We start from the raw sequence: 12,494 nt of genomic DNA, 5'->3' as shown, positions 1-12,494 counted from the left end.
TAACTAAGAAGAACTATAGTCCGAAGCTGCACAGCTCATACATGCAAAAATGAGTGAAGTATCAAACTTCTATATCACTAGTAAAAGTACATGAGTGTTTGTGACTATTATTTGACCAAGCACGGTCTGCTAAATGAGTTAACAATGAAAACAACAAACTTAGAACAAGCATGATCAGATTTCTAAAGGTCATCCATATAATATAAACTATAACTTCATTACAAAAAGAATAATATTTCAGTAAATTCTTTAAACTACTGCAGCGAAGTTTATGGAAATAATCCTAAAGTATTAGATATAACTTTGCATTAAGATAAACAAAACCTTAATCACTAAGAGGAAATGACTCAATCTTACAAAAGGTTCGACCTGGAACATGGCAAAGCACATCGTGAAGATAAATGCAAAATTTTTGGCAACATATCACAACAAACTTTATCATGAATGAACGAAGTTAAAGAGTAAACGAAAAAATATAACATTTAATTACACTTTTAGTTATGATCAATGCAAGATCTTCTAAGGAAATTAAAAATTTATCAATCAAACCAACCTTATCCCATCAATAATCTATGATAGGAAATCTTTGTTGTAGTGGTTCTCTAAGTTACCCACAAATAGTAGTATTCAATTGGGCAAATATTTAGGAAATGCCTTAACTTTAAGTCTCAAATGAATAGTGTTACTCATGGAAAGAATGTAGAGTAAATATAATATAATAATAAATGTTCTTTTTAGCAATTTAAATAATACAAATAGTTAATTTGATATACAGATAGCCATGAAATACCAAAATTAAATCTGTGTTTTAATAAAAGTAGAACCAAAGAAGAATGAATCGGCAAAGTAGCTGACATGAACTCTAGCAATTTCTCTATTATAAGTAGCATTATCATTAACTGCAAGCCCTGGCCTGTCTAGCCATCATCTTTACAAAGATATTTTATTGAATTAGAAACTCCAAGAGCATGTATTTGATTTCTTGGTTAACATCCACAACAAAGGAGGGAAGCAAAAATTAATTTTGGGAATATGGTCAATTCCAAAGTTTTTACAGCCTAAGAAGGACCTTGGGATATTAGAGAAATTGTACTAAAAGAGACCTATGTTTCATCCAAAGCAGGTGTTGGAAAATATGATTTCCTGAAAGTAAATGATGTTTTATTCATCTTAAAAATACTGTCAAATATGCATTCACAACCCTGTCGGGCAAAAAGAAAATGATATTTTTAACTATCGTGCTCTCACAATAGAAAGTAGGGGCATTTACTGACATAGCACAAAATTCTTATGTATTTATGTATCTCACACTTAAACTTTGCACTCAAATTTTTAATATCACATCAAAAGTAGCATTATTATCACCTTTTAAAAGTGAAATACCCATTTTCATGCATAAGTTTAAAAAGCCAAGGTGTATGCATGCAAATATGAAAATTTAGATGTGAGATATGAATGCATAAGAATTGTGTGCTACGTATGTAAATTTCCCTAGAAATTATTATAATTGAAGTGCATTCAACTTTTCATAGTAACATTCAGATGTTGCCTACTATTTCACCTCTTTTTTTATTTTCAAATAAAAAGACAAAAAGATACCCTACATTCCAATGAGAAATGAAATGAGCTATGGCAATCTCTTCATTTATAGATATAATAGAGGGACAATAATGCATCCAGTCAAAATACAACCAGAGACAATGAGAGGGAGCGTTGTCTATAGAAAACACAAGGCCTTTCTTTTTCTAAACAAGGCGAAAAGAGAACATAAAAGGATTTTATAGCCTCCAAAATAAAGTTGATTCATATTTAACTTCTCAGGATATATCACTTTTAGTACGTTTAGTATAACCATAAAAAAGTATTTAGTAATAAGAAGGAAAATCTTGCTCAAATCTAGAAGCTGCCTATTGCGATGTTCAGGTCTACCTGTGGAGAAGTCTACTATAACATGTTATCGCATAATAAAAAAAGATAGAAAAAGAGAAAATAAACAAGGCAAAGCCAAAGTACCAAAGGGAGTTAAGGAGCTGAAGGAAAGGCAAATACAAATAAATAGAAGAGATAGTTTCATCACAATTAACACAAATAGTGAATGAAGGGGTTGTAAAAGTTAGAGAAGAAGAATTAGATATGTCGGAAAAGCCACATTAAAGGAACAAGGGATGTTAAAAAAATCGACAAATAATTAAATTAAGGATGATGGCATATGTAGTAAAAATTTAAGAATGACAAAAAATTAATGTATTTTTACTATAGTATTATAAAGTAGCAATGGGCACCATAACTATATAGCTAATTAATATAAAATATACTTAAAAACAGTTGTATGATTTTTAACAAATATTTATTAGATTTTTTTCAATAAAAAAAGAAAAAGGAATGCCAATTTGAAAAGTGAAATTGTGCAGCAAGAAAACTGATTTGAGTTCGCTTGCAAGAAAGAAATAATTTGAACTTGCTTGATAGGAAATTGGATTGACCAAGTTCGTCCCATAACTTCAGTTCATATTTGCATATAGAAAAAGTATGTTGGATATAAAATTTAATTTCTAGAAACTAATATGCAATAATTTTTTTTATTGGATTGTATTCAAAGAATTTAGCATTCGTGGAGATGTTTAATAAGACAAAAAAAAAACTTTGCAACATTTCTTTTGTATATAACAACTCAAAAGCAAAGAAGATGAAAACCAAATATTGACCCCATGATCAGATAATTCTATAAAGCAATAAAATTACAACCGTCACCCCCTTTTTTAAATATAAAGACAACATAGACCACATCCCTCCACTGCAGCCCCCGTCTCCAACTAAGATGATTGTTGCCTTTATCAATTCTTTTCCTTTGCAATAATATCTTCTCCCCACCAATGTCATTGCAATAATTTCCCTTTCCTCACAAGAAATGCATCCCTTTATCCTTATCTAGATCTTCTTTAGTACATGGAGGGCTCTCGACTGGCCATACTTTGAAGCACTTTGATTTTAAGAGACCAACTTTGGGGAGATCACCCTGCCCCAAGCCCTTGGCTTTTCCTAGCTAAGACCTTTCTTGAGAATCCTCAAATCACTTTGGCTTACTAGATGAGCCTGTGCCTTTAATAAAGTAGAAACTCATTTAAGACCAATGCAAAACCCAAGACTAATAGAGCCAAAAACCTAATCTAGTTCATTACTAATCAACCTTAGGCCAAGATTCTAATCTCATAAATCGCTAGGGCACCTTAACTCTCAATGAATCCTCAAAAATAGAAACCTCGGTAGACTATCGAGGCCCAACCTCGGACACCCCAATCAACCAAGTCAATAGCTCTACCCAATAGCCAACTACCTGCATAGCTTTTGGGTAAATTCTAAGAGTTCAATTTGATGTCAACATTAATTTGTCGACATTATCCTTCTTGAAGACCGATATGGTAGATATTGACCCTCCATCAATACATTTTCTCGATGTGATCTATTGACTATTTTTCTAAGCACATACGACCAATATCCCTTCTTTCCACGACATTCACTAGGTGACAACTAGCCTTAGCATTTACCAACTTGGCAACTTCTTTCACTATACCCTATAATCCGTACATGACTTCTCACTTTTACATCAGCCCAATGACTTGATGTTGCAGCATTTATCCAATGACTTTCAAACTCCACATTTGTCAATTTGTCAAATTCTAAACTCTGCATTGGCTTCGCAATGTCTCCTTTTAACATCTTCTCAAATCCACTCTATTAACATACCTTTACAAACACCTTCCCATTAAGTCCAATTTCAGATTCCACAAAAAAAAATAATAATAATAACAATAAATAAAAAAAACTCCTTACAGCTAGTGCCTTAGCTTGTTAAAGTTAAAACCTAACTAACCGCCTCACAGTTTGATCTTCACAAGATAGGTCTACAGTTCTACCATGGTTTAATCTTGTTCTTATTCTAATCAATTTCACCAAGGAAAAAGCTCCTTTTAGTAGAGAAAATCGATAGAGAACCTTCTCTTAATTTTTATCGCTAAAACTAAGACATCAAGGATCGCCAGTAGCAAGAGGGGCATCACATTCAAAGAGCAAGAGACCCAAAGAACACTCAAAAGGCTTCCAAGACTTTTAGCTTTCCTCTTTCTTCAATCGACCAGAATCACTCATCAAAAGGCTTCCAAGACTTTTAGCTTTCCTCTTTCTTCAATCGAACAGAACCCCCCCCCCCCCCCCTCTCATTCTCTTGGATTGAAGTATAGGGTTCTAAAAGTACTTCCTCCCCATCAAAATCCTCCATTATGCTGAAGGACCAAGCAACTGAATTCAGGGATGTCCTTGAGTTCTTCATTGCATTAGAAATAAATTTTGTTCACTACGTTTTTATCTCTTCAATTGTTTTGCCTTATCAATCTTCCCAGTCAACAAACATCCTTTCTACTAGCAATTCTATTGTGGCAAGCAAGATCAGTGAAACACATCCCTAGTTTTCACGAAAAAGATTGCCTGATAAACCTTGGCAAGCAACAACTCCCTAGAATAAAAGCTTGGAAAAACTCTGACCTTAAAATTTGTCAACATATTGACAACCGAGCATTAACTCACAAACAGGCTTGCTAGCTCACTCATCAACAACACACCACCTGATAAGAGGTTTGCCAAATTGTTTGCTAAGAGCTTAACTGCCATCTTAGATACTGTTGCTAAATTCCTTATGGTACCATGAAACACTAGGGTTACTAGGTGACAGCATGTTAACATCTCCCCTCCCAGCTCATGCAATGTCCAAAGACTATTGAGTGTCATTCAACTGGCTTCCACCACCTCTGTATAACATCATCCAAAACCTTCCTAAGTTCTCAGACAGCACATTATCATATGAGAATTTGTTACTCATCTCCCTGGGGGTCGTATGATGACAAACCAAGAGTGAATAAAAAATAAATTTTAAAAATTAATTATGCAATGGATTTCATTAGATATGAAAGTTCCGTTTTTCTAAAATATGAATATTACTTTCATAAAAATCATCTTAATTTTGTTATAATTATGACAACATTTTAGGAAAATCAGCCCTAAATAAAATTTTGACTTCATTAAATTACCTGGAGGCATTTAAGTATAAGAAATGTCATAAATTCTTTTTTTCCTACTTTTAAAAATGCATTTAATTTGCAAAATAATATAGGTGAAGAACTTGAGAAATAAAGAGATTTAGGAAGTTTATTCAAAAAATTTTCCTGCACCTTCTTAACCACTTTGAGTGGGCAGTTAAGGCCATATGGCCTATTGACTAATTATTTATCATAATTTGCAAATTTAAATCTATCAGATAAAATTAGAAAAAAATGCTTAGTTTTATCAGTATGCGTAACCTGTCATTCATGCACTGTAATCATGGTTCAATAAAGTGACCCTCAATTTAATATCAAATTCTATGCAAAATTTTTAAATTAAGCTTGTTATTACTTCTTTAAAAAAAAAAACAGAAAAAACTTTAGATAATGACCCAATCACCCCATGGGAAGTGGTTGGGGCTGCCAAGTTGGCAATCACAACCTGGCAGTCTGAGTCGCCCCCAAATCATCTAACTATTTGAATAATTATTTAGATTCAATCAATTGTATTTTAAATAGCTTAATAACTTGGAGAATAATTTTAACACTAAAAATTCTGTTAAAAATCAATTAATGCCAAAAAATAAACATAGATGAAATTATAGAAGTAAAATTCACGAAAAAGTAACATGCCAGTGTGCTGTATAAGCAGGTAGCAGACAATGTTTATGCATAAACAAGAAAAAAAATGACAAAAGTGAATGCATTTGAAATTTGTGGTTTCTCCAACAAGGTTCACACGAGAACATAAGAAAATGATAGACTGGTTAGCTCAATTTAAGTACCTCCAAAGCAGACATAGCAGCAAATAAATTGAAATTCTCACCATGAATAAGCTCCCCATCACGAAGCTCTAGAAAAAAAATGTGAATTAAGATGAAAAGTAGATCATAAATCAACAAGTAAACTAGGGAAAATTTTAAGACAGAGTTGATAAACTTTGGGGAAACAAACTTGGTAAAAACAGTACCGGTTTCTTGTTTTTAAGCAGTTTATGACACCTGAAATTGAGTTAATTAGAAACTATATATTTTGCTAACCATCTAGTGATAAAAAGTGGATGTATAAATAACATGGCGCTTTTACATTCTTTGATGTTACAGTATGACGCACTTAAAGGCTAAAATAATAAGCTAAATGCCAATGATGGTCCAACAAAGTGAAAATAAGTGGTTGTAAGTTGAAACAAAGACACAAAATTGAGCATTCAGAGAATATCATCAGGCATAGAAAATAACAACTATCTTGTCCAAATATTGAAAAACAGCTCCTGTATCGAATGCTAAAAAGGCAAGAAACACCTAAATGTGCTTTGTATTGCAAGATTGTGTGTGTATTAGCTTACATGGTGATATATAGTTGAATTGAGTTGCAATTCTTATGCTTTGCGCATAGACCAATAAACCCGGCTTGTACACAATGGGACTAAAACTTCTCTGGAATTATGTTGCTTTTGTGTTGTTTTTCAAAGAGCTGTCATATCATAATCTTTTATCTGTATGAAAAATATTCAATCAAAAGCCACCCATTCAAAAAAAATCTCCCATTCATGTACTCCCTCGATAACTTTACAATCATGAAGGTTATTATTAAGGTAATGGCAAACTTGGAACACAATATCCTTAGGAGATAATGTTTTATGATGTTTTATTCCTTCTTAGCGGAGGATATTTAGTTCATTATTTTATTCCTTCAGTACTCACCTTAAATGTCTATATATAGGCACATATTTTGAGACACAGCCTAAATGCTTTTTCTCTTGTTCAAAATGTTATCAAAAAGTATTCTTGCTCTCAACCCCTCCCATCCCACTTCAATACCCCAATCTGCCTCTACCCATCGCCTGCCGCACGTCTCCCTCCCAAATCATTCTCACAATCGTTCCACTCACTTCACTACCACAACCCTATAATATTCGCTAGCTCCCGCATGCTGACCCGTTCTCACATGCACATCTAAACTTTTAGCTTCTCACCAACAAAAAAACAATATGATTTTGTTTTACCATAATCATCAAATCAATTGTGCATCAAGACATTCTCTCTCAACCCGTGAAACCATATGTTCCTAAACTTCTAGTTCTGAAACTGATTTCCCAGAGCATGCAATCAGATGAACATTTTAACTCTTGCAACTACTCACATTTATTGTTGGCGCAAACCCACTTGCAACCTCTTTCTTCACATTGCAAAACTGGACAAGGACGATGGAGACATGCTTGTGTTGGTCAACATAGAGTTGAGTAACTTCTCCAATGACTGCACTTCCTACCGTTGTCTTGTTCTACATGGATGTGAGCATACAACTTTGACATAGAACCAATATGATCTACATTTGATCACAAATGGATTAATAAGAGAAGGAATTTGAGTGACAAGATCAAACATGAACTCTGAATATTATCATTGTGTGCCTTGCTTCACATTTCTCCAATTCTCTCTCCTTTAAATGTTGTCTTATCCATGTTGAGAGAAATTAACTCTCTGCACTGCTAAAAAAAAAGATACATCTAGATCCACTATAACTACTTTTAGTGCCAAACAAAAATTAGATATGTTTCTCTCTCAAAATATAATTAGTTGCTCCTATAACCCTAGCCATTTATCTCAGCATCTCATGAGATTTCTTCCTCAAGGCTGCAAAAATGGTTTCTATAGGTAAGTCTTGGGTCAAGTCTTTATTGCGACAAAACATTGCTACATGCATTAGGACAACTCGAGAGTTGAGTCGGATATGATTACCTTTTTGGGCTCCCTTTTACAACCTTGGATGAAAGAGACTAAAGGCATCATAATTGAAGGTGAAAATGTGAACGTCATGAACCACCACCGCGATAGTATGTCAGCTGATACATGGAGACAACATACCCACAAGGAAGTGGATACTACTTTTCTTCTTCATTTTCAACAAGTTATTTTTGTTTTTGTTCATAGATAATGTAACAAAGTAGACCATTTTTGTGCTGGACTCATTTTGGACAGGTTCTTCTTTTGGGAGGTTCACACTTGTGACCCCGATTTTTTAAGTGTGATTGAGAAAGATGCCAACCACACAGGATCTATTTTTGTGTAGCTTATAGCTCCGTTTGTACTTTTTGTTTTTATTTTAATGCAAAATGCACTCTTCACGGTATGCTTGGGACTTAGATTGTAATGCTTCCAATAATTATACTCAAAACTAATATTAACTCTCGTCACACTTTTTATTGTCGCTTATGTTACCCCTCCAATCTTAAGAAAAGGATGTGTTGGCTCCTAGCATGGATAATTTTCTCTAGGTTTCACAATTTCTTGTCAACATTTAAAGTATAAAATATTTGATTGAGACAAGTTCTTGCTTAGTAACCTTTTATCTTAGTATGTTATTTATGATATTGGCACAAATAACATGATTGGTATAGGCATTGAAGCCAGTGATATTTATTATCTCTACGTTATTGTTATTGATTCAACCATCTTATCTACAATTTTCCTTTACCAATGGAATCATCTAGTTCATTCTCTCCATCTTCAAGTTTTTACTCAATATGTTAACTTTTGCTCCCAAATTTGAATGCAATGTCCGTGACTTTGTCATACAATAATGTGCCCCATTTTCACTTGTTATCAACTTCTTATAGTACACCCACTTTGACTAAATTCACTCTAAAATATCAAGACCAACTCATTGTGACTTGCTATTTCATTTTCATTATTGATAACCAAAACAATCACTTAAGTTTGCCTAATAAAATTTTCATTTGAGATCTTATTTGTATTCAAATTATTCAATAAAAAAAAGTTCAATTTCCAGTTCAGATTAAAACACTTCATATAAATAATGCACTAAATTTTATGCAATTCTTTATCCTTTCTCCATTGAGAATGACATCATAAATCTATCAACATATGCATATGCATCTCAACAAAATTTTTGACACAGCTCACAGCTTAACATTCCATGTGCAGCAAGTTCAACACCAATTTTGGGGGACCATAACCTTGCTTCATTCTAACCAATCAAACATGTGTTCTTTACGATTCTCAATAGATAACACGGTTTATTTTTCAACATAATAAACCTTCTTTTCAATTAACACCTCGCTTATTCAGCTATATGCATTTTTTCTATTCCATTTGCCCAAGCCTAATCAATTATCTCATTGTGTTATGTGATGCGTCTTTTGAGTAATTCTCGTACTTAAAAAGATTATTGACACAATGATCCTTTTACTATAAAACTAGATGTTTATGGCACTATAGCCTTTCATGAAACAATCCCTTTGTTCACGTAACCGCATCGCCTACAACCAAACCTCTTGTGCCTGTACAACCTTTAGTCCAAACACTTGCTTCTCCAACTTTATAGGTTTATACCCCCATTCCTTGATTGTCTCCTTCTACAACAACTCCTTCCATCAATCGACAATGCTGAGATTTAATTACCACCAAGCATTAGATCTAAATCGTATTGTTGTTCCTTCTAAACTAACAACCAAGTACGATCTTTCATGACCTTTGATCATCAATCCTCTTCATTTCATCAGTTTGTTTTGTCTTTCTCTGATGTCACTATACCCTAAACACGCCAGTAAGCCATACTTGGTCCCGGCTAGAAACATGCTATGAAAAGTAAAATAAGTGCATTTCTTCAACGTTTAATCTAAAAATTAATAACAACACTTGTAAACCAAAATCTATCTTACATGGGTATTCATTGATGGCTTCATTGATTGTCACAAAACTCATTTAATAGAGAAATAATATACACACATTCATGAAATTAATTACTGTAAAGATTTTTTTTAAATAGTTGTCTGACTTAAATCTATTCAACTATCTATTTCCTTTCATAAATCAAGGGAGGCCTATGTTACAAATTGATATTAATAATAAATTTGTCTATGAGAATTTATCAAAATAGCTTATATAGAGCAACCACCTGGATATGTTGCTAGGGGAAACATAAATATTGCAAACTTCAAAAACCTATATGTGAATTGACACAAAGCCCTCAAGCATGGTTCTAGAAACTTTGTTATTATTGTTGACATCTATTATGAAACAATACGACTTATTAACTTGTCTCTATTCAGTATTCTTCCCTTGGCATAATTGGTTTAGTTGTATGTATCGATTCTCCTACGAAAACTTGCCATATTTATTGTTGACAATTAATTTATCTCTCAATAGAAATTTACTATAGACATTGTTGAAGAAGTTGGTCTTCTTAGGTATAAGTCTATCAATTCTCCTATGAAAACTTTCATTCATCCGATAATAATTAAATCAATAATGATTCTTCTTGATGTTGATATCTTATTGCAAACTGGTATATTTAACCGTCACTCAACTTGATGTATCCTTTATTGTTAGTGCAATTAACCAAGACATGTAAAACCTAAAGAATATACATTCAGCAGTTGCCACAAGAATGATAATATATATTAAGAAAATGTCTAGCATATCAATCATAATCATTTGAGGATCTGAGGCTTTTTCAATGATGATTATATTGGATCTAGTGAAGATTAAAAATCTGCTCCAGAATATTATATTTTTTTGGTTGAAAATCCCAATACTTCTAAAAGTAAAAAAGAAAACAATATAGCTATATTTGTTGTTGAAGAAGAATACAGTTCCTTTTTCTCGCAATTATACAAGCATCGCTACACGGTGAAACCAAAAATGTTTATTGCTAACAAATGATATCAACAACTTAAGCATATGATGACTAATTCTAATGTGTGTAAGTTTGATGATTAGAAATTACTATTGCTAGTAAAATTATGTGCAATAGGATAAGAACTTGGATTTACTAAATAGAAGAGTATATATAAATATATAAGGTTAGCTTTTAAAGCTCATGTCTTGAGGTAAATAGAAAATTGTCTCGGTAAACTATATGATTAGAAAATAGGGTAAGACTTCAAGTCAAAATATATAAAATTATAACTAAATTGGCTATGCTATATAAAGGATAGATTTTAGAAATGGTGATATTAGAGATATGGGAGGAGTGGGTTTTTTTTTCCTATTTTTTCTCTTTTTTTTTTATATTTTTGGAAATGGTAGGACCGTTAGGAGTGGCATTAAATAACTTTGAGATGGCCATAAACAGTCTTAACTGAGTAGGACATGTGCATGAAAAGTGTAGCTGCAGCAATAGGTTAATTTATAAAATTAATACGCTGACTTTATAAAAAAAAGTGGTAGATGAAATGTAACATAATTAGTAATGGTGTAAATTGATGGTGCAAAATAAAAGCAGCACCTCAAGCATCATTCAATAGACATGAATGAAGAATTAAGATACATTAAGTCAAACAAAATAAGAGGTACCAGACTAATGGAGAAGATACTATCAAATTTCCAACCACAAACTAAATTTTTTCCACAAAATCCGCAAACATCTATTCATTTTCACCCACATCCTTGTACATCTCAATCATTCACACACGACAAACAAGCAGCCAAAAACTAATTCCAGGTGCATAGAAGGAAAGCAGTCAACATCGTACAAATGAAAAGTGAGAAAGGGAAAACCGATAGGAATGTCACAAAAACACAATAACACATCACGGCAGAGATTGCTCACCGCTGCATGCGGCAGCAATCAAGGGAGAGGCGTCGGCCCAAACCATTTGGTCGCCGGAGGGGATTGAAGCCGGCACGGCGACTCCACCTCGGCCCTCCATCGGATTGGATACAGAACCGTTAGGGATTCAGTAATATTCCAGACAAAGATAGCCCTCGCAGGTCAAGGCCGAAGTCTAGACTCGCCCTTGTTTGAGATTTCTTCTGGTTCAGTTGTCGCAAAAAGGGGCTTAGCGACGCGAGTTCAGACCTCTCAGTGGCAACAGTTTCCGCGCACACGCGGATCAGTTTTGTATCTCCCGTGTGCCCATTTGTCGCCTTCCTCGAACTTGAGGGACAGTTTAACTCAGCTGCCGTTTTTTGAGAATTTAGATAAAATATAATTTTGCTAAACATAATAAACTGCAGTGTGTTTTTGAACCATCACCTCAAATACACCATAGTCCTTCTTAGAATACTTTTGTTTTGGAGCTTTGAATCATGTTCATTAAAAATGGTGTTTACATCTTACTTAGATGCAGCTTTTTAACACTTTTATTTGCATATGTTAATCTGCAGTTTAATAGTAATGCGAAAGAGAGTTGTCAAACTGCAAAAAATAAACAGTCGGTCAGCTTATCTGCAATAGTTTTTTAGGGCAGTTGCGCAGAAGTTTATTGATAAGCTGCACAAACAGATTCTAAGTCCTCGTTCCGGAACTCTTTGCGTTTTATGAAAATTCTCTAAAAAATAACTTTAAAAGCATCTACGGTATAAAGACTGACTTTTTAAAATACATATCTAATTTGAATACAAATTATAACTATAGCTTTTCTCGGGATTGAAA

The 12,494-nt window shown here is 33.4% G+C and overlaps 1 protein-coding gene across 1 annotated transcript in view; it reads right to left on the bottom strand.

Moving 5' to 3' along the window:
- LOC110024073 (N-alpha-acetyltransferase 35, NatC auxiliary subunit) overlaps positions 1 to 11,954 on the bottom strand; it is a 59,059-nt gene extending 47,105 nt beyond the window's left edge. The window contains exons 1-2 of the mRNA XM_020723813.1: positions 11,670 to 11,954; positions 5,879 to 5,946 (exon numbers count right to left, since the gene is read on the bottom strand). Of these exons, the coding sequence (XP_020579472.1) occupies positions 5,879 to 5,946; positions 11,670 to 11,769 (168 nt within the window). The 5' untranslated portion in view covers positions 11,770 to 11,954. The remainder of the gene's footprint in view (positions 1 to 5,878; positions 5,947 to 11,669) is intronic.
- Between the last annotated feature and the right edge of the window lie 540 nt (positions 11,955 to 12,494).

The sequence above is a fragment of the Phalaenopsis equestris genome, unplaced genomic scaffold, assembly GCF_001263595.1.
Source record: "Phalaenopsis equestris unplaced genomic scaffold, ASM126359v1 Scaffold000244, whole genome shotgun sequence".
NCBI classification, from domain to species: Eukaryota; Viridiplantae; Streptophyta; class Magnoliopsida; order Asparagales; family Orchidaceae; genus Phalaenopsis; species Phalaenopsis equestris.
The sequence above is the reverse complement of the archived record's forward strand: the minus strand, read 5'-3'. Positions and strand labels throughout refer to the sequence as shown.